Source organism: Anoplopoma fimbria, chromosome 10, assembly GCF_027596085.1.
Source record: "Anoplopoma fimbria isolate UVic2021 breed Golden Eagle Sablefish chromosome 10, Afim_UVic_2022, whole genome shotgun sequence".
In the NCBI taxonomy this organism is placed as follows: Eukaryota; Metazoa; Chordata; class Actinopteri; order Perciformes; family Anoplopomatidae; genus Anoplopoma; species Anoplopoma fimbria.
This window is the reverse complement of record NC_072458.1, coordinates 22,520,689-22,544,591: the sequence shown is the minus strand read 5'-3', so window position 1 is coordinate 22,544,591 and position 23,903 is coordinate 22,520,689. Positions and strand designations below refer to the sequence as shown.

Here is a 23,903-nt window from a genome sequence, read left to right as displayed (position 1 = left end):
TTCTTCTTCTTCTTCTTCTTCTTCTTCTTCTTCTTCTTCTTCTTCTTCTTCTTCTTCTTCTTTAACTTCTATTCATTCTTCCTCCTTATTTCTTCTTCTCCTCCTCCTCATTTTCCTCCTTCTTCTTTTTGTTCTCCTTCTTCTCCTTCTTTACATCTTCTTATCCTCGTCACCTAGAACCTGAAAACACCTGAAGGGCAAAGCAAGATGTCTAAGTCCCGCCCACACAGTTTGAGTGACAGCCAGAGTACAGTAGTGACCACTGAACAAAACCGTCTTCTTGTGTTCTTCCTGTCTTCTTATATATTCTTGCTTTCTATAGTTTCATCCCGTCCTCTGTTCTTCTTCTTCTTCTTCTTCTTCTTCTTCTTCTTCTTCTTCTTCTTCTTCTTCTTCTTCTTCTTCTTCTTCTTCTTCCTCTTCTCTCCTCTTCCCATCATGCTCCAGTTCTCAAAAATAGCTCTGCAGTTGTAACCTCCCTGTAGCAACAAGGCGAGAAATATAGTCTCCCAATACAGGACAGTGATTCACTGTCTGTCCCGCTGTGTGTGTGTGTGTGTGTGTGTGTGTGTGTGTGTGTGTGTGTGTGTGTGTGTGTGTGTGTGTGTGTGTGTGTGTGTGTGTGTGTGTGTGTGTGTGTGTGTGTGTGTGTGTGTGTGTGTGTGTGTGTGTGTGTGTGTGTGTGTGTCTGTGTCTTCAGCTGCTCCGGTTCCTCAGCCCAGTTCCACCAGTGCTTGTGTGGAGCGGCTCCTGTTGGGATGTGACGGCTGACTTCACATCCCAGTCGGGAGGCCGGTTTATAGATTCCAGTCTCAGATTCCGGGTCACGACTGTTCACCGTGAAGCTCGACACTCTTTGAGAGACGTCAGATCACTGTGTGCAACTTATTAAATTAAGGTTACGATCAGACTCTGACGGCTGGATTATACTCACAGTCCTGCTGGAAGCTCTCTTCACTGTAGTTTAACCTTTAATAATAATATTCAATACATTTTATTTAATAAGAGCCTTTTAGAAAAACAAAAACAACCTCGTATTGATGCAGTTTTAATAATTACATGCTGAGAATTTGAGAAAAATCAAAGCTGCTTGCATTAATTTGTTCTCAAGGTCTTTCTCTCTCTCACTGGGAACCTCCACTGGTTTTACAAATCCCAGTGTATCCAGATGGAGCTATGTGAAGTCTGATAAGTGACGCCTCGGTTAAAAACTACAAAAAGCTAGAGGTGTGGAGTTAGAGAGAAGTGAGACCTCTGTAGGCCGTTGCTTTATCTCTGCTGGGGGCTAAATGCTACATTAGCCGCTGCTAGCATAACTCACCTGAATCACCTTGCATTGTGGGTAACGTAGGCTGCAGGTTTCGACAAGGAAGAAGAACAAATAGAGTAAAAGACACAATATCTCTAATTCTGCTGCATCGATTCTAAAACTTTTTTTAACAAATGTTGATTATGAGTTTGACAATTAAGACTGATAGATATGGAGAAAATGACATATCCCCAAAAATTGTAAACAAATACAACGATAACACAATGCTTCTGTAGGGTTGACCGTTGAGATTTTTGATGAATAATTATCAGTAATGCTGATATAATGACTAAGTGGGTCAAAGCAAATAAAAGCACAGCTACCACTGTCAAGCAAATTCAGTAAATAACATAATTTGACTGTAATGCAGCCTTTAAAAACAAGGATAATACTTTTGCAGTATTAAAATATTCAAATTCTAACACGATCACTAGTCTCAAATAACAATATTGATTTAATATATTTTCCATACATTGACTAGCCCTACTGTCAATGTTATAAGAGTGTTAAATCAGTGGAATACTCAGTTGTTCAGACTCACAATTGGACATAAATCAATAAATGCAGTCGCAGATTTGAGACAAACTTCAGGGGAAATTAGTTTTTTTCATGCACAAACAGACACAAGGGAAATTACTAGAAAGTTCATCCTGTCACGAACACGTTCAGACTTGAATCTCTTTCTGCTGCTCGCTGACATGATCAGGACTTCCTCTGAGGGTCTGAAGCGGCTCGAGCTGGGTCTCAGATGCAGATGAGCCGGAGCCTCCAGGCCGTTCAGTCTGCAGCTGCAGCTCAGACAGAGACGCTGCTCTGTCCCACTGAATTTAGGTCAATCGGGTCTCAGTGTCAGTCAACGCACACACACACACACACACACACACACACACACACACACACACACACACACACACACACACACACACACACACACACACACACACACACAGTCGGGTCAATCAGCTGAATTGACCAGGAACTAATCGACCGAACTAGTCTGCTAAAACCAGGACAGGAACTCACTCACATTAAAAAAAAAAGAATCAACTTATTTCATGTCCCTGCTCTAATTTTTAGTATTAAACTGCCAAATAGAGACAGAAAAAAAAAATCACTATTGTTAACACATCCCAAACTACATTAAGTTGTATCATTTTACTAAAAACCAAACATTTGAACTTGTTAAACTGATTTATTAACTTAAACAATCACTACAGTGATATTTTTATTAATGCCACAAGTCAGTTTTCATGAAACTGAAGCTCTTTTCTGTATTTCAGCGTTTTAGATCAATTTAATTTGAATTAATTAGTTCATGTTTGGAATTATTTATTCTAATGTTTTTTTCTTTATTGTCCGTTTTTCATAGTTTGGTTCTTTTAACTTTGAAAGACATCATTTTTTTAAAGTTTTATTAATTGTATTGTTGTTGTTATTATTACTATTATTATTATTTATTAAAGTCCAGTAACAGCATCATTTAAAAGAGTCTATTTTGGAATATGTATTATAATAATAATATTTTATTATTATTATTATTATTATTATTATTATTATTATCATTATTATTATTATTATTATTATTGTATTAAGGCCCAGTAACAGCATCATTGAAAAAATATATATTTTGGAATTTTTATTATAATTTTTATTATAATTTTTATTATAATTTTTGTTTTGATTATTGTCACTATTATTGTTATTATTAATAATTAAGGCCCAGTAACAGTAGCATTAAAAAGGATCTATTTTGGACAAAATGAATGAACTGATTGAGACAGTTACGAGACTAGAATTGAAGGTAGAAATACATCTTGTGTTACCTTGTTGCCGTTAGCGATTACCACCGACTCAGCTGGAGAAATATTCAGGCTGAGCAGCTTCATGTGTCGCTGGAAACTTGTTCAGGCAGCTTCTTGGCAGAAAGAGAAAATACTGAATCGGATCAGATTCCTTTTACACTTCAGTCAGCAGTTTTTGTTGAAATGATCAAGTTTCTGATCCTGACGTGGACACACACACACACACACACACACACACACACACACACACACACACACACACACACACACACACACACACACACACACACACACACACACACACACACACACACACACACACACACACAGAAACTCATTTAAAGTATTTGCTTAACGTCATGTGCACAACAATTACAGAGAAGCAGTCGTTGTCAATGATAATCTTAGATATAAAGCTTCCTTCAACATAAAAAAGGAAGGATAGGAAAAGCATTAAGGGAATTTAAAACATAACATAAGATATAAAATAATGTGTATTTGTGGTAGACAGTCATTGCAAAAAAGTGATTTTTTCATGTTTTTTTATGCTTATGTTTACCACTTTATTCAAATACTAATGCCTACATTTGTATATTTGTCCGAAAAAGTAAAGCACTTTTAGTTTACGTGTAATGAAATGTGCTTTATAAATAATCTGGTGGAAGCTCGTGTTGAACTAGAGCGGCTTCGACGTCACGAGTTGGGAAAAAGAATACAAGAATTTTAAAACTTAATTTGAAGTTATATCAAAATTACTACAAATTTCCATTTACTTATTTAAAACATTTAATAATAAAATGATTGAATCAACCTTTGTGGCTGGAAGGGCAGCACTGATATCAAAATGTTATGTTGTCATTTGTTGAGTAAAATAATGTCACACAGCTGGAAATATTCTTCTCGAATTGTAACTCTTGGCTTGAATATGAATCATAACACTTAATATTAGATTATTTTTTAGATATTTGAGTCCATCTTTGTTCTCTTGTTGATGTACCTGGACTTTAAATGTTGTGGAAACACCTTCAGGCTGCAGCGTTGGAGCATCTTCGACTCCTCTATATGTCAGATTTTACACGTTTTAGTAGAAAAAGCTTCTCCAGATACCGGTTTCCTGCCACTAGCAACATAAACACTGAGTACTGTCGGCCTGCAGAGGGTTTCACGTGGCCCCAATGGCTGATGGGAAGTCAGCCTGGACTGATATAGAAGTATCACACCTTGTTTCTCAGAGGAGCGCAGCAGAGAGGAGGAAAACGAGGTGAGAAGAGAGGATGTAACGCCTCGTGTAAAGGTGAGAAGAGAGCAGGAAGAGGGAGGGAAAAGAGGAGGGTCGATGGTGTAAGACGAGAGAGAGAGAGGAAGAGGAGAGAGGAGGTGTAAAGAGAGAGGTGGGGATGCAGGATGAGTGCAGGGAAAGTGTTTGGAGTGAGAAGAGATGACGCCCAGATGTTCATCTGAAGAAAAGGTGTACTGGGCAAAGATTCAGGGGTCAGAAAACTCAGATACAAACCCCAAAATGTCCTTCTGAAAACCTGACTGTACACTGTAAAGAGATTTATGTCAAATATTTGACAATATCGGTACTTTATTGTAATTTTCAGTATCGTTACTGTATTTTTAATGATCGTATAAGCCAATCACATTTGACTCCCCTTCCTATGTCACATGGAGGGGGGCTCTTAAAGAGACAGGCGCTCAATGTGGTGCTTCAGACAGAAGGTGAATACAGGTATATATTCAGTAAATCATGTACAAAGTATGAATCTGATATACTCTTTATTTATACTTCAACATCAGACTTCACCTGTTGATATAATCATCACCACAACAACTACAAACAGGACGTTTTGCACTAAATACTTTTCCCCAAGTTTTCAAACAGGAATGCAGTACACAATGACGACTAGATTAATACAATTTATTTAGACGATTGGTTTTAAGCATTTGTACATGAAATGTTTTTGTCTTTTATGACTTAACACGTCTTTGTCCTCAGTCAACAAGCATATGAATGATACATCCAGGTCATATATACATTAATATTAAATCACTCTTACATGAAGGTGAGGAAGATGTTCTCTTAGTTTCTGCCCTCCTTTTTCTCTTGTAAGAGAGAGAGAGAGGAAGAGGAGGACATGTGGAGAGAGGGAAGAGCAGAGGAGAGGAAGAGGTGTCAGTGGTGCAATGCAGTGCTCACTACCCCACCCAGACACACACACACACACACACACACACACACACACACACACACACACACACACACACACACACACTCATGTATAATACTCACAGGGACCCTTCATTGACATTAAACACTCCCTAGACGAATAAGTAGAAGACCATAAAGAGAAACTGAGTAAATCAATAAAACATATTGATGAAATAGGACAAACTGTCAGAAATTAATAGAAAAATGTACAAAATCAAAGACATAGATATGATGAATGTTGAAGGTGAATTTTCTCTTCAGTATTTGTATAAAAAAGGTTTTAGGAGAGAGTATTGTGTGAGTGTGTGCGTTGGAGGTTGACGTTGGATCTCCAGGCCGACAGGCTGAGGTCTGCTGAACTTTCCCCCAGGAGGGAGTGCTCTTTTGGGGAGAGAGAGAGAGGACGACCATCTGGTACCTTCGGTTTCCTGTGGAGCTTCTGCTGCTCTGACAGTCGGCTCTCTAACGGGCTCCACTCCACCGAGCTGGAGTGCCCTTGAGCAAGGGACACATTCAGAACAAGTCGCTATCAGCGACCTCTGACCTCTGACTTCTGACTTCTTCAACAAAAAGTTATCAAACGTATTGTCTCTTTTTCTTCTGGCGTCCTATTAGCTCATCAATAGAATTAAAAACTAAAAAAATGTGGATTTTAATGTATTTTTTATTTAGTCCAACTCATTTTCCGATCATTTAAATCAGCTGTTCTTGTTTACACGGTTAGATTAAATTTATTATTTATTTAAGAAACATAATTTTTGGGGTAATTAAGTTATTTTTATCTCTAAATGTACTGAATAATTCACATAAATAGAAAAAAAAGTAGCATAACTTCCATGTCCAGTAATGTGTTAAATATCAAACATAACGTGTTTTCACAGTTAGCTAGACGTCACCGTCAGAGATACAAATTGGATCCTTTTTTTTTAAACAACCCTGCAAAAGTAAAAGCTCCAAAGCGTTTGACCCTGAATACATGAGTGGCTTTCTGCTCAGAGGCAGAGCGGGTCATCCTTCAATGAGAACATCGGCAGTTTGATCCCCATTTCATGTCGATGTGTCCTTTGGCAACACGCTTAACCCTGAATTTATCCAGAAGGTTGTGCCTTTGGTGTATGAATGTTGGTGTGAATGCTAAGTTAGTACAGTACAGAGGCATATCACAAATTAACTGCACATTTAATTCTCTCTTTTTTTGTTATAATGTTATGTTGTTTCTCATTTAGAGAAGGTTCTAATGATCATAAATGGGCCTTCAGTAACAAAAAGGGTTGAGAACCTGTGATTTAAACTGATAACTATCTGACACATTTATTACAACGCTCTTAATAGAACAGAACAAGAGGAACGTTTAACCTTTAACTGCTGCAGCTGTTACATTAATGTGAAACTGGAGAAAGTGTTATGAAGTGTTTAATTGTTGATTAATGTGCCCATTTATTTCATAGATTAGTCGATTAATCATTTTGTCTAAAAAACAATGTTCGACTCAATTTCTCAGAGTCGAAGGTGATGTGTTTAAATGTCTCAAAGATAATCCGTTTAAATTGATAATAAACAGATAAAAGCATGAAAATCAATATTTTAAAGGCTGAAAACAGCATTTTCTGCCATTTCTGCATGAAAAATAACTTAAACGATGAATCGATTTTTAAGATATTTGCCGATTATGTTTCTACGGAGCATCTTATCGTTGCAGCTCTTTAATATTTCTAATCGTGGGATTTTTCAGTTTCCGTTCTGAGCTGTTTTCAACCCGTTAGTCAAAGAGTTTGTACAGCGACACTCTGACAGATTGTGTCTCTGCGTTCTCTTCCAGGAGGAACCAGAGACATCGGCTCAGCCCTCACCAGGATGTGCATGAGGCACCGCAGCATCGAGGCCAAACTCCGCCAGTTCTCCATGTGAGTAGATCTGTGTGTGTGTGTGTGTGTGTGTGTGTGTGTGTGTGTGTGTGTGTGTGTGTGTGTGTGTGTGTGTGTGTGTGTGTGTGTGTGTGTGTGTGTGTGTGTGTTGAACAGGTGTAGCATCTATGGCAACCAGCTCCTCCTCTTCCTTCCTGCTTCAGCTTCTCATTCTCCATCTCACTCGCTTCCTGTTCAGGCTTTGCTTCCATCTAACCTCATTATTATAAAAAACATGCTTCCTGTTGTAACGGCATCAGACGCCTGAGAACCTCGCCCCATCCTCCCCCTTTTTCTTCCACCTCTTCCTCATTTACCTTATCCTAAAATTAAACCACCTCCTCCTCCTCCTCCTCCTCTTCATCTCCCTTTCTCTACACAAGTCCATTAACTCTCCCAGTGCTGAGGGAAAGACAAACTGACAAACTGAAAAATGAGAAGTTGAGAAGCTCTAGCTGAGTCAGTATTTTTTGGGATTCAAGAGCGTTGGTTTGGATCAAGAAGTGGAAGCTTATTACAATCAAGGTGTAAAAAAATATATATATTTTTTTTTTTTCCTCATTTCATTTCATTTAGCTTTTTCTTTTTGAATTAATACCTGATACTTACTAGCTAGTAATATCATTTGTAAACATTATTTACTATAAAATACATAAATGTATTCATAAATAAATAAATAAAAGTGATAATAATAGTAATAATAATAATAATAAAGTAACTGATAGCTGTTATTATTATTATTATTATTATTATTATTTGTATACATTATTCACTATTAAATAAATAAAATAAATCAAACAAAAATATTTATAAAAAGGGGGGGAAAGAATAAGTAAGTAGAAAATCAGTCCAGCTAGATTTTTGTCTCAATGTTTTTTACAGGTTCGATTATGTAGCAGATTATTTGTTACTTTTGTTTTCTGACAGTTTGTGTGTGTCTGTTTGTGTGTGTCTGTTTGTGTGTGTGTCTGTGTCTGTTTGTGTGTGTCGGCAGGGTGTTTCTGGACTGTCTGATCAACCCTCTACAGGAGCAGACGGAGGAGTGGAAGAGAGTAGCCAACACCCTGGACAAGGACCACGCCAAAGGTACACAACACAGTCTACACAACACACAACACACAACACACAGACAACAAGTGAAAGCAGACACCATGCGTCATATATCTGTGTTCTGTGTTCATACGTCTGCATGTCTAACCTGAAATATGTTCCTACAGTTTCTCTGCACGCCTCACACTGTGTGTTCATCTTTCTCTTATTGTGTGTGTTTGTGTGTGTTTGTGTGTTTGTGGGTGTGTTTCTCTACAGAGTACAAGAAGGCCCGTCAGGAGATCAAGAAGAGATCCTCAGACACTCTGAAGCTGCAGAAGAAAGCAAAGAAAGGTTTGCAATCTCTTCCTGCTTTGATCACTCAAGAGAAATTATTAACAAAACCAAAACAAGAAAACCCCTCAACATCACGATGGCATTTGTAATAACACTGTTTTGAAAGGGTTGGAAAGCTGGGAATGGTTTGGTTGGAGTGAGTCATGTTTTAATAATTAGTGGTTTTATTGTGGTATTCATGATATGATTAAATCATTAGTGGTATTAATGTCGTGTAACATAAGGGTCGATCCCTGTTATCCAAACTTAAATATACAATATATTTTACGAATGTTTCAATGTATTTGTCCGAACCTGTCATTACTTCTATAAAATATCTGCATTATTAAAACTAGACTAGCTGCCATAAGTATTCTCAAGTGGTTCTGTGCCACTAAGAGAAGCCGTCACTGGAAAGTACTTTCAAAAAAACTACTTGGCAGTTTATTGGATGAACCATCTGTCAGTCAAACTCTGACCGTTGCCAGTCGCTATGAAACAACTTTTTTCATCAAGAAAAAGCTCTTCTTTCTATGAAAAATTCTCTCCAGCTCTGATATAACTGATGTTATGCAGCATCTACCTTCTTCAGGAGCCGCCATTGTTGTTTAGAAGACACTCGCCTCTCCGTCTCGTCTCACACACACCTGAGCCACGCCCCCTAGCCGCCCATAGCTCTGTCTTGTTTTAGATACAAACACATCACATGAAGCCTGACAACATGGATTTATCTGTTTCTCTAGAAATGTCTGTAATATGTCCGTGCACACGCCTCCAAAAGTATTTTATCACAGGGCAATCCAACAGAGCGTCTGGGGTTTGAGTCGGTCAGATGAATAATACAGATTATGAATAAATCTGTTAGATATTTCACATATATAATATTTAAAGTAGTTTAAACGAGCTCCAGATTTACCAGCTGCAAAATTAAAGTGATGGACATATTAATGGACTCATTATAATTCAATAATAAAGTATATATTATACTGCATAATGAGTATTTTTTACTTTTGGTACTTCAAGTCTATAATTCTAATACTTTGATACTTTGAGACTTTTACTTTTGTAATATTACTTATTTTAAGATCTGAGTACTTTTTACACCTCTAAAGATATTTAAAAGTGAATGTTTTTTATCATTTTTTTCTTTTTCTTCTCATCCTGTGATGTCCCATCATGCACTGCTCTGTCCAGCTGATGTATTTGGTAAGTCGCTTTCTTACTTTTTTGCTCATGTCTTTTGTCCATGATTATTTTTAAGACACTTTATTATCTGCCGTCAATTAATCTTTCTCTACTAGTTTTGTGTGGAAATACTCAGTATTTGTATTTTGGAACAATTGCCCCAGTTTTTGGTTTAGTTTGGTTTATAATATATCCATAATATAAAACATTATTGTAGCAGGTTGAGGCGAACAGATGAATCAAGAGGGAGATTTTATGACAGAAACTTTCAGCCTCACGTTTTCCGTCACACATCTGCTGTTTCTTAAAATCATATCCAGCCCTCGTGGGTCGGCTGAAATATGTTCCCATGTTGTTTAGATGTTTGTGTGACTCACACAACCGAAGCCTCGAACACAACAGAAGAGCATCGTCACGCTAAACTAGAGACATCAAAAGAAAAGCTTGTTTCATGTGACACAGCATGGTAACCAACGCACCACACAACAATCTGGAAAAACATCAGATGATTCATCTTATAATATTATCTTTACCACAGATATATTAATATTTTAATATTTGTGGGTCGATAAGCAACAAGGAATGTCAGGGCAGAAAGATTGTCTTCATTATAATGTTTTTCTTTCAACTGCTAAATATATTAAATTAACAATAATATAAAACAGCAAAACGCATAAAACCTTCAGATAAGAAAAGCTTTAACCAAACACTCTGTGTGTTTAAAGTCACATAATAACATATTATTCATATTAGTATGACTACTTACTCTTGTTTCTTGATAAATTACAAACTATTTAATTAAAATTGTTATGTAATTTTCTGTTAAACTACAGTATAACGGCATAACATAACCATAGATATGTCGTTCAATAGCTTAGCATAGCATGACAGGCTAGTGTGTACAGTAACATAGCACAGCACAACATACAGTAGGATAGTATAACATGTTGTAACAAAGAATAATAAGTAAAGAAAACTGTAGAGTTTGCTCTCTTCGCTGCAAAAAAAACGTGAGAACACCAAATCAAGTCGTCTGCTTTCAGAATAAGTAGTTATAAGTCTGATTCATGGCACTAAAACGAGCGTTTTTATGAGCAAGAAACAAGAGGTTGCTGTTGTTTCGGGCCGACAAAAGGACGTCGTTGGCTTCCAGCTTTTAATTGAGCCTTTTTAAAGACAAAATAAACAGGACCCAGGATTGACCCCTGAGGAACCTCAGATGTGGTCGAGACTTTCCAGCCTGTTATTACAACACGAGGAACTCCCTCTGCAGTGGGAAAGAATGTTACGAGGGATGAAGAGGATTCAAAGGGAGGAAAATATAACTCGGGATTGAACTTGAATTGGAATGAAATGAATGTAATGAGAGAGAGAGAGAGGGAGAAAAAGAAGGGAAATCTCTAATGAGTTGGAACGAATGTAAGATGGAGGATGGAGTTCCCTTTTGAATTCATCTGAATGTGATTAAAGATGAAGAGAGTGATTAAAAGAAAAACTACTTTTTATTTACTGTTAAGTAGCCGAGTCGGCTTTCTGCAGTAATCAGATTTCTTAATAACCTCATAAACAAGAAAACTTCTGTGTGTAATTGGAGTAGACCACAGAAGTTGGCCTCGTGTCTCACTGGAGGAATTAAGAAGTTTAATTATATGTTTGTTTATATGTCTGTCCTGAAGAATAGACGATGAGATTAACAGATGATAGAGGAAAGGAGCAGTGAAATGATTTGTTGGTTTATTTCTAGCTTCTAATTTGTCACTTTAGGGCTCTGTGTAATTGTGTTTATTCTTTACTCTTTTATGACTTTTTGTGGAGTTTGTTGACAATTTGTTGTATAATATACAGAGAAAAAACATACTTATCCTTTAGAGGGTGTGTATCACGGAGAAAAAAAGGAGTTAAAACATTTAATCGGGGTTTAAAAATACAACAGAATCCTTTTACTTAATTTCCCTGCAAATTAAACTGAGATTATTTTGTAATCAAATATCTGCAGATAATTAATGACCCCACTAACAGTGTTTGTTGGGTGTTAGCTGGATTCCAGTGGTTGTTGGTTTCAGACTGAATAATCGCTGGTGTTTGAGAGAAATCTCCTTTATTTATTTTAATTGTGGGTTTTAGGTTTTTGAGGCTCTAACTGTTGTTTTGAGGAGATCAAGTGTTTGCGGTTTCAGAACAGGCTGTTCTCTCTCTGGAACTAAAGAGCTGTTTAGTGGAACTGAAGGGAGATAAGATTTCAGCGCTAACAATCCGTCTGCAGGCTTTTTATTTCTCCTTCTGCATGGTCTCTTTATATTAGATTATGATGTTCGGCACCAGATTACATTTCTTTAATATCACACTGAAAGTAGGTCAAGTCTTTGTCAACGAAGAAGATAAGAAATAATCTAACATGTATATTTTGGTGGCCATTTCAGTGATACATCTTAAACTTTGTACTTAGTTTTTTCTTTTCTTATGTCATTTTCCAATTCTTTTTTTGTGTTTTAGAACTTTTTCTCAGTCTTTTTAATGCAACTACTCAGTTTTGTTCTCTTTTTTTGCTTTATTTCTCTGTTATTTAGAGTTTGAATAATTTAGATGATCTTTTTAAGAACAATTGATTATTAAAGTATTTTCTTTGACTTGAGAGATTCTCACAAGTAGATTAGTTTATTCACAGTTAATTCATTAACATATTTCATAATTTAATAGTAAGCATTTTAAGCAAAAAGGATAAATATTTTTTACTTTTCTCATTTAATTGAGAAAATAATCTTGTAATTAATCTGTTAGTTGCAGCCACTAAAGAGCTTTTTTTCACATCTATCGCTCACATTTTTTTGTGACAGCTTTCCATTCATCTAGTGTTCTTGGATTTCATGTATTTATAAGTGTGTGTCCGGTGTGTGTGTGTGTGTGTGTCCAGGCCGCGGTGACCTCCAGCCTCAGCTGGACAGCGCCATGCAGGACGTCAGTGATAAATACCTGCTGCTGGAGGAGACGGAGAAGCAGGCGGTGAGGAAGGCGCTGGTGGAGGAGAGGAGTCGCTTCTGCTGCTTCGTCTCCATGCTGAAGCCTGTCGTGGTCAGTCACACATCCAAACCAATGAGTATAAGAATTAAATAAAGCAGCAGTATCTTTGTGCATCTTTGTGCAACGCTCCACCGATTATTTACCTTTACCTTATTCACCTCAGAGGTTGTTTTAAAGTAGTGTCTTCCATGTGTTTATGCGTCATCAGGAGGAGGAGATGTCCATGCTCGGGGAGATCACTCACCTCCAGACTCTGACCGATGACTTGAAGACTCTAACGATGGACCCACACAAGCTGCCGGCCTCCAGCGAGCAGGTAGGACCGTCTGAATGGATCCAGCTGATCTCACACTGCAGAGGGCTGGAGACATTATTCTGTTTCCTGAGGTCTCCTCTTTGTGTTCCTCTCTCTGCAGGTAATCGTAGACCTGAAGGGCTCCGAGTGCACCTGGTCCTACCAGACTCCGCCCTCGTCCCCGAGCACCACCGTATCCAGGAAGTCGAGCATGTGCAGGTTGGTTGCTATGGACACAGAAACTATCTATTATCTCAACAAAGCTCCCCAATAAACTGACACGACTAATCGTGTATCCTGCTTGTGCTGTACTGCCCCCGTGTGGTCCAATGGTGGAACTGCAGCTTTATATTTAGATTTCAGATTCTTTAAATAGGAAATGTAGTATTGTTGTACTCTGAGATACCGTGAGATACATTTATCATCATCTTTTCTGTTGTATTTGTATGAAAATGGAAGGAAGAGTTGCAGATGATACTTTTCTTTTTAAATTTGAGGAGTTCTGATCTGGATAATTCTAGTAGTTTCTTCATGGCAGCAGAAATTTCAAGCTGCAGCGGGATCAGTTTTTAGGTCTAGTTGTTAAGTTTAACTCTCTGAAAGTCTACATTTGTCATTTAAGTGTTTTAGTTGAGTTATTTGGAATTAAATTAGATATGCATATCTAGTGTTTATAGCATATGATGCCAAAATGCAGTTTATTAAAGTGTCAGTTCATCCAAATTGTAGAAAAACATTTTTGACTACTTTACTGTAGTTGTAGTAAAAGTAGTAGAAGTAGTTATAGCTGCATCATCTAGCCAAATAGTTTTGATTGTATCTCTCCTTTAAGTTTTAAGAATGTCTTTTTTAATAAGCAATATGACCTCCCCCCTCCGTCCAGCAGCAGCCTGAACAGTGTGAACAGCAGCGACTCCCGTTCCAGCGGCTCCCACTGCCACTCCCCCACCTCCCACTTCCGCTACCGGGCCTCCTCGTCCTCCTCCTCCTCGGTGCTCCCCCAGCAGCCGCCGGCCCGCCTCTCCTCCATCTCCTCCCACGACTCCGGCTTCATCTCCCAGGACGCCTTCCAGTCCAAATCCCCCTCACCCATGCCCCCGGAAACCTCACAGGTAAGGTCGGATCCACTGATACACCAATGAGTGTGTGTGTGTGTGTGTGTGTGTGTGTGTGTGTGTGTGTGTGTGTGTGTGTGTTTGCTGAGTCACACCACCAGTAGACAGCATGTTCACTTATCTAACAAAGGGTTTCCCAAGCAGTGGTGCACGGGCACAGACAATTAAGGCTAGAACATATCAGTTGTTTCTATGATTGATGAATTTGTCCATTTATAAATTGATATCACAGTTTCCCGGCGTCCTTGTTGACACTTTAAAATATTTTGTTTTGTCCGACCAGCAGTCTATAGCTATTTATATAGAGATATATTCAGTTTACAGAGATTTAAAACAAAGAAAAGCAGCAAATCCTCACACTGGAGATTTTGGAATCAGAAAAGATTCTGTATTATTGCTTAAAATGAATTAAACAATTATCGCATTATCAAAAAAGCTGATAGTTTAATATATATTGCTATTGGCAATTAATGCAGCCCTTACCTTAAAAGACCAATGGAGGCACTGGAGAACCAGAACCAGGACTGGGTTCATCAGACTGAAAGAGTTTTTTTAAAGGGACTCTGATGTTCAGAAACAGTACCACTTCTGTCCACAGGGACCGCCAAAATCAACACCAAAGGAAAGCTACTTGTAGTAACTTTAAAGTCTGGTGAAATACTCACAAAAATGTGGAAAGAAAGTTTTCATTGTTTGGCTGAATGATGACATTTATGATTGATATTCTGTGCAGTTATCTCAGCCTGTAGCTTCTCCTTCCTGCTGCTTCTGCTTCATGTGTCTCTTCTTCTTTGTGCTGCAGCAGCTGTTTGTTCCGTCGCTTTACTTTCACTTTGCTGATTCTTCTGCTGGACTTATTAACGCTGACATTCTGTTTTTATTTACTAACCTGTGTCGTGCTTCTGCTCTTCTTCTGTCTTTGTGCCGCTGTGTGTGTGTGTGTGTGTGTGTGTGTGTGTGTGTGTGTGTGTGTGTGTGTGTGTGTGTGTGTGTGTGTGTGTGTGTGTGTGTGTGTGCGCTTTGCATGGCTCTGCTGCAGTCATGTGTCTCTCCTCCTTTATCTGAGGAGCCTTCCTCTTCCTCCTCTTCCTCACCCTCACACAACGAGCCCCAGTCTGGGCTGCAACAGGTGAACATCTACACTTGAAACACACACACACACACACACACACACACACACACACACACACACACACACACACACACACACACACACACACACACACGTCTTTAAGGCTTTTGGGGTCAGCCGAACCAGCGGGCCTAACAACTTTTTTAGATTTAAAAAAAATAAAAGACAAAGAGAGATAAAAGGTTCAATAGTATATTTGTTTGTATCAAAACGTAGCAAATGTAGGTATTTTGGGCCTGGAACTGGTCTTTTGTTGGTGTTTCCTTCCCCTTTACTGTTTCTATTTTTTGAGGCCTCTCTCACAGACATTTTGAGTCCTTTATGAACACTTACCATAAGTCCACATTTCTGCAGAACCCACAATTCATAGCGTTGTGTCTTTTAAACACTGGGTTACTAGTGGAAGGCGGAGACAAAGGTAAACAAAGAGTTCGGCCTGGGATATTAAATATACAGAGAAACATTAAGGATGTAAGATGGCACATAAAAACACATATTATATCACAAAACTGGTTTATTTATGAACAATTTATTTTTCATTTTGCTTATGAAAGCTGTTTTCACAAAAAACAAGTAAATAGATTTTTTGATAATGTTCTTTCATCTCGTAAGAAAGGGGCCTAGAAGAAGTTCAAATCAGGGAGTAGAAATCTAAAATAAAAACCCATAATTGTACATAACATGTCATGATGATGTTAAGGTAACGTAATATGATATGTGTTAAAGCTGCATTCTCTCTCCTGTCCACCAGGGGGCGACTCCTCTGGTTGTATAGAAGTCTATGAGAAAATGACTCTACTTCTCTCTTGATTTATTCCCTCAGTAAACATTGTAAACATGAGTTTATGGTCTCAATCTCTAGTTTCAAGTCTTCTTCAATACAGCATGATGTTCATTTAGTAAATGATGCTCCATTTAGAGTCAAACAGACCATAAAGCAGGGGATGCTTTAGGGCGGGTAACTTTAGCAGAAGCTGATGAATAAATCAAACTTAAATAGTGAAAAACATCACTGAGCTCCTCCTGCTACATTTATGTTTTCACATCCTCAACAGTCATAACCGTCATCTTTGATTTTTTGAATTGTTTTTCTCCCTCATCCACTCACCTTCAGTTGTCAAATGGTTTCGACCATCACGCTGCCCTCTGTCTGCACGGAGCGGCACTGCAGGCCCAGGACTCCCACCTCCACCCTCCATACTTCACCTACTCCTCCTCCTCCTCCTCCACCGCCACCTCACCCATCTCCTCGCCCTCCTATTCGTCTGTTTCTCCCACCTGGCCGTGGTCTCGTTCAGGCTCCGGCCAATCGGGGGAGTTCCTGCCTCTGGGCGGCTCCGGGCTGGGAACGATCCCGTCATCCAGAGTCCCGTCCTGGAAGGTTTGGTCCTCATTCTCCCTCATGTCCTCTTCCTTCACCTCTTCTTTTTATCCTTCCTCTATCTTCCACTCTTTTTTTTATTTTTGCTCTTTGTTAATGTCCTTTCATCTTATGCTTTTCTTCTTTTGAATTATATTTTCTTTCTTTGCTCACTTTTAAATCAAAAACTTCAAGGATACATTTTACAAATATGCTCTTTTGTTTCATCTATTGGCTTCATGATTTAGAAGCAGAACTTTTAAACGGCACTAACAACACTGTACAGAAAGCTTTGCTCTCTACTATGATGCTGATGGTCTTCATTTTTGTCACAATTTCACGATTTCCTCAACTTCTTGGAATTTTGTTGTCAAAATTTTCTGCAATTCCGATTCAAAATGTTGTTTTTTGCATCTTTAAACCAGGTTCTGACTGAAGTGTGGTCTTTAAAAAGAAGTCTAAATGATAAAAAATGAATTGAATCCTTATTTTGAAAAATATTTATAGTTACATTAAATTATCATGTAAAGATCCAACACATTTGTAATTATTTTCTGTCTTTTTTAAAATAATAAGTCAAATAATTGTCAAAAAAAACAATAGTTTATCTCCAAAATGTTAGATTTTCCACAACAACATTCACTTTACTGTGTTGTTTCGTAATAAAATGTAAAAAAACATGATCAACAATCAAAACCAGACAAAGTATATCTAAGAAAAGCAGTAAAGTGTAATATAGCATAGTCTCAAATACCGTCTCTCTGTGTAGGACTGGGCCAAACCAGGACCGTATGACCAGTCGATGGTCAACACCCTGAAGAGGAGCAGAGACAGGAGAGAGACTACAGATCCCAGCAGCCACCACGGCGCTGACGTCACCACACCAGGAGAGGAACCACAGGGGGTTAAAGGAAACCACTCTGTGACATCAGCCAAGGTCAGACGGTGTTTGTATTTGATCGTGTAAACACAGGTCACATGACTTATAGCAGCTTTTTGATTGAACGGTAAAGAGATTTCACCACGCGGAGTGAATCCCATGTAGGAGTGTCTTAAAGCTGCATTCTCTCTCCTGTCCACCAGGGGGCGACTCCTCTGGTTGTATAGAAGTCTATGAGAAAATGACTCTACTTCTCTCTTGATTTATTCCCTCAGTAAACATTGTAAACATGAGTTTATGGTCTCAATCTCTAGTTTCAAGTCTTCTTCAATACAGCATGATGTTCATTTAGTAAATGATGCTCCATTTAGAGTCAAACAGACCATAAAGCAGGGGATGCTTTAGGGCGGGGCTACACACTGATTGACAGGTCAAAGCCTCTACCAGAGCATTGGTAGAGGTTGGTTGTTAAAAAAAACAACATGGTCGACAGCCGCAATTCAAGATGGCGACTGCCAAATCGCCGAATTTGAGGCTTCAAAACAAACCAGTTTGTGACGTCACGATGATTTCGTCCACTTCTTATATACAGTCTTTGGACGTATTCTTTATCAAAATCTGTTAGTAATTTTTCATATTTTCTTTTTTTTTATTATGTATTTGACTGTTTATTGTCACGCACCAATCACCAAGCCAAATTCCTTGTAGTTGTAACAAACATGACAATAAACTGTTTCTTATTCTTATTAAAAATGAATCCAAACGAGTAGTTAAGAGACATTCCAGGTGTCTTTGAACTGTAAAATTAGTGAATCAAAGATTACACAACAAACCAACAAAGTCAAACCATGTGTTTTTCTCTGGTTGACCTCTGCAGGAGGACAGGGAGACTCATGAGGAGTTGGCCCGAGCTCTGGCCCGAGGCCTCCGATTGGACATCCACGGCTCCAGCAGAGACTCTCTGCAGGGCTCCAGCGGCTACAGCAGCCAGACCAACACACCCTGCTGCTCAGAGGACACCATCCCCTCACAAGATCCTGACACACACACACACACACACACACACACACACACACACACACACACACACACACACACACACACACACACACACACACACACACACACACAAAGGTCATGCTTTCATTAAAAACATTTTTTTATTTCAATATCAATTTCACAGCGAGGGCTTAATGATAGAAATAGAGAGAGAAAGAGATGTTTATTACTAGTTTGATACTTTTTATGAGATACAATACTGTGACTTTTAATAACTAACCATACTATATCTTTTTGTGACATACTATACTGACTTTTAAATGACTTTGTATGACATACTTTACTATGACTTTCGTTCAACATACTAGACTGTCTTTTCTTTACTTTTTTCGACATACTATACTATAGAACAAAAAATTCCCGCACACTGTCTTCTTCACTTGCGTATTAATATATTTTAGTAACAACGTTTCGGTACGTAGACCTTCATTATTATTTTTTTTTTTTTAAATAACCTGATGAAGGTCTACGAAACGTTGTTACTAAAATATATTTATACGTGAAGAAGACAATGTGCGGGAGTTTTTTGTTCTATATTGTCTACCTAAGGTATTCTTCTACGCACCTGTCATCCTACTGGAGTGCAAAAGTTTTGCTCTTTTTAACATACTATACTATGACTTTTTTCAACATACTATACTATGACTTTTTTCAACATATTATATTTTGACTTTTTTCAACATACTATACTATGACTTTTTTTTTTACTTTATTTGACGTACTGTTACATCCCGACCCAAAGGCTGCAACATGAATCAGAGACGAGACGAGTTTAAAAGGAATAAATAAGCACATTTATTTAACAGATAATATTAATTAAACAAAACAACCGTAGAAAATCACTAATCAGAAACCAAACAACTCAAACTGAACTAAACAGCAGCTGTGTCAGCCGAGGCGGGTCCATGTTCAGGTGATGTGTCTTTGCAGCTGGGACTCCACCAGGCTCAGGTGTGTCTCATCTGCAGCATGAACAACCCGGAAGACAAGAAAGAGCCAGCAAACAGCACAGCGACCCCTAGTGGACAGGAGTGGTCGTCACTATACTATACTGTGATGGTTTATTGCCATTTTTTCCAAAATACTATTCTATGATTGTCTATTGACTTATTCGACATACAATACTATGACATTTTTCAACATACCATAATGACTTTTTGCCTTATTATACTCTGACATTTTTTTGACATACTATACTATAATTTGTTTTTAAATGTTTTCATAATTTAATGCTATTCCTTTATTATTTTTAATTTACTATACTATGACATTTTTTTACTTTTTTTTGACATACTATAACTTTTTTTCTACTTACAATATCCTTTTTTCCGACATACTATACTCAGACTGTTTATTCATTTATTTCAGAAAACTATGCTATGACTTTTTTTCAAAATACTGTTTTTTTTTACTTTTTCAACATACTATACTAAGGCATTTTTTTAACTCTGTTTTGCCTTTTTTTTTTTTACCTTTTAAAGCATACTGTGCTATGACTTTTTATCAACATTCAGTAATATTATTTCTATTAGCCTTCTTCTATTCTATACAATTTTTCCTTTTTAAGGCATATGACATTTTTCGACATATTATACTATGACATTCTTTTTTGACATGCTTATATGTGAGTTTTTTGACATAGGATACAATGATTTCTTTTTTTTACCTACTATGCTATCACTTCTTAAATCGTATTTCGACATACTATACTATTACTTTTTATGACATACTATACTATGACATACTTTTTTTTTGACATACTAATATGTGACTTTTGTCTGACATACTATACTATGACTTTATTTTTTACATACTTTACTGTGATGTTTCTTCCAACAGACTATACTATAATTGTTTATATACTTTTTTTTTTCGATATACTATACTATGACTTTTTCATGACATAGTATTACATTTTTTTACTTTCAATGAAATGCTTTACTTTGACTTTGTTGTGACTTTTTATGACGCTCGATACAATTACTATTGTAACATGCTATACTATGACTTTTCTGACTTTCTTGAAAAACTATGCTACTATACTATACGAGCAAACTATTGTCACAGCCTGGCTTCTAGGCTGCTACAGAAATTGGAGACCAGACAATTAAGAATTTATTCATAGAGTAACAAAAATGAACAGAAAAAAACATGGAAGCCAGTAATCAGTCATATTAGCATGCATGAATGTGTGAAAAACAGTAGCAAAAAAACTTAGAAGCAGCCGCGTCTTTAAGGGAAGAGAGACCAACTCTGTGGGCAGGTGGTAAACTTTATCCAAGATAAAGACAACCTGGATCCTTCAACACGAGAAACATAGTGAAGGGTAGGTCGTCATAATATTTTTTATGTCAAACTATCCTAACTTTTTCAACATACTATACTATTTGATGTACTATACTATGACAGTTTTTTGATTTTTTTAGAAATACTCTACTATGTATCTTTTTGGACATACTATACTATGACATTTTTTTCATTTATTTTTTTCATTTTTGACATATTACACTATGACTTTTTTATTTTTTCAACATACTTTACTATAACTATAAATTGACATACTTTTCTGTGCCTTTTCAACTCCTTTCGTCATGCTATAATATGACTTTTTATGACATACCACACTATGATTTTTTTTTTAACTTATTTCAACTATGCCTTTTCTTTTGGCAAACTATACCATTACTTTTTTAATACATACTATACTGCAACTTATGATTATAAATTTCTTTTTTCTACTTTTCATGACATGTTCATGAAATGTTATATGCAAAATTTAGCATATAACATTTTTGGACAAATATACACATTGAAAACAATCTACTAAATTGTAATACCTTGGAAAATTACGTGTACAAATACTCTTTTTTATAAAACCCTGAAGAGAAAATAGAGCGAAAGAAGGAAAGGATGTTAGGAGATTTAACTCAATATTTTTTTTTTTTCAATACAATTTGAGTATTGAATTGTTGAAAGGTTACATACAACTCATTATGTAGGACTGATGAGTAGTGTTCTCTGTTCCTACAGTGTCAGACTGTGACTACTACTCGGTGGGAGTGGATCATGAAGGCGACCATCAGCCGTCCTCAGACTTTGATAAATCCTCCACCATCCCCAGAAACAGCGACATCAGTCAGTCCTACCGCCGCATGTTCCAGTCCAAACGCCCGGCCTCCACCGCCGGGCTGCCCTCCAACCCCGCCGCCATAATCACCCCGGGAACCGCCACCATCCGACGGACGCCATCCTCCAAACCCAACCTGCGACGGCCCTCTGGGGGCCTTAGCTTGGGCCCCATACCAATCAAGCCCCCAATGATCCCAGTCAAGACCCCGACTGTGCCTGATCATCCAGGTTTCCCCAGCAGGGCCGGATCAGAGGACGGCAACGCACCGCGAACGCCGCTCAGCCCGGCGACCACCCCTTTGTCACCGGGCAGCAGCGGGCCGCTGTCACCGAGATCCGTCCCGTGGGAGACCCAGCACCAGACTGACGGGTCGGATCCTCCCACCCCACCACCGCAGCCCGGCGGTCGGGTGTCGGAGTGGGAGCGCCGGCCTCTCCCGGAGCTCCTGGAGGAATCGGAGTATGGCGAGGTGGAGGATTTTCTGGTGGCTATCCGACGAGGCGTCAGGCTCAAGAAGACGACGACCAATGACCGATCGGCGCCAAGTATTCACTGAGACAGGAAGGGTTGGTTTGAGCCATTTTGCGTCCCTGTCTGCATATCAGCAAAATATGCTCTTTAAGGGACACAAAATGGTTTATAACAAGTTAACGCAAATGGGAGCTGTGACATCAATGGACGCCGAGGTTTGGAGGAAGTTGCCCAGAGACTCTGATCAAGGATCAGTTTAGAAATTAGCTGATAAAAGCTTTGCATGGATGTTTGATCACAGAAATGCAACATCTTGGTTCAAAAAAGGTAAAAAAACAACAACATGGCACTATCACCTTTTGGCCAAAGAGAAATTGTTTAAATGAGGAATGACATCTCACACATTTGCAGGTTTAAGAACAGTTTGTGAGAGTTTGGGGTATCACAGCATGTACATACATAGTTTGAAAATCTCTTTTCTGAACTGATAAGAACTAAAGAGAAACTATCAAACTAGTGTCGGTAAAAGGTAGAAGTTTCTTGTCTAAATTCAGAATTTATCCAACAACAATGTAGACCTTTCTTAGAGTATAAATCCACTTGTTTAGGCCAAGAATTTCCCCACATTGCCACATTTACTGACTGAAGCACTTCTCCCTTGCTCTTGACTAACTCAAGGTTTCTACTGGGAACACTGGTGCTGATCCGAGATCAGTTACCCTGGGCAACTTCAGCACACAAGACAAGAAAGGTTTGAAAGGACATCCTTGTTGGAACAAGTTGTAGAAGCAACTTCTTAAATGAAACATAAGGAAAATGTTAATGCGAGTTGTATTGGAAAGAAGTGACGATTGACGACGTAGGAAGGATTGATGGAGTATTTTCAAAAGATCAAATCATTATTTGTATGTACATATTTATATTTTCACGTGTTTGTACGTTTTGTTTGTCATACGCTCCTTTTTACATCCCCTTAGTCTCCCATTTCCCACTAAAGGTGCCAAAAAGCCTGAGAGCTGAATTTAACGTAAATATTCTCTATTTAATTATTAATAAAGACAGATTGAAAGGAAAAAAATTGAGCTTCTACGCAAACTGAAAGAGTATTTGTATATGTTAGCATATTGAAGAGTGGTGTTATTAATACCACATACAGTAGATAAACCTGCATGTTCTTTCTGCCCCAATATAAACAATCATTTTGGCTTTTAAATTAGATTTACAAGACAGTTAAGCCCATAATATCCCAGCCGTGGATATAAACAGTGTCAGCAGTCGTGGATAGGAACCGAGGATGCCAACAAGGTGCTAGAGTAAGTCTGCTGTTAGCGGTTTGTTTCTCCAAACTAAAAATTAAAGATACTGTAAGAGGCTGTTTTTATTTATTTTATCCTTTTTTGCAATTTTTTTTATTGTTGCATTGTTTTTTTTACAGCATTTAATTTCTGTAAAGCACTTTAAATGTTTTGAAAAAAATCTAAATTAGACAAAAATCAAAACAATCAATGATAGATTGAACATCTGCTTCTCTGCAGACAGACAGGATCTGACGTTGTCGGCCTCCAGGTTCACTAACACCTCTGCTACCTGTTCACTGTTCAACATGTTGCTAATCTACCAACTCTGTGTGTGTTAGCATACACTTCCAGGTCCATGGTAGTAATAG

The 23,903-nt window shown here is 38.0% G+C and overlaps 1 protein-coding gene across 1 annotated transcript in view; it reads left to right on the top strand.

Annotated features, from left to right (window-relative positions):
• Positions 1-22,322, top strand: part of LOC129096850 (protein MTSS 1-like) — a 49,536-nt gene extending 27,214 nt beyond the window's left edge. The window contains exons 4-15 of the mRNA XM_054605530.1: positions 7,143-7,227; positions 8,222-8,313; positions 8,536-8,610; positions 9,787-9,798; positions 12,689-12,846; positions 13,004-13,111; positions 13,212-13,309; positions 13,977-14,202; positions 16,452-16,718; positions 17,467-17,634; positions 18,455-18,609; positions 21,665-22,322. Of these exons, the coding sequence (XP_054461505.1) occupies positions 7,143-7,227; positions 8,222-8,313; positions 8,536-8,610; positions 9,787-9,798; positions 12,689-12,846; positions 13,004-13,111; positions 13,212-13,309; positions 13,977-14,202; positions 16,452-16,718; positions 17,467-17,634; positions 18,455-18,609; positions 21,665-22,322 (2,102 nt within the window). The remainder of the gene's footprint in view (positions 1-7,142; positions 7,228-8,221; positions 8,314-8,535; positions 8,611-9,786; positions 9,799-12,688; positions 12,847-13,003; positions 13,112-13,211; positions 13,310-13,976; positions 14,203-16,451; positions 16,719-17,466; positions 17,635-18,454; positions 18,610-21,664) is intronic.
• Positions 22,323-23,903: the final 1,581 nt, after the last annotated feature.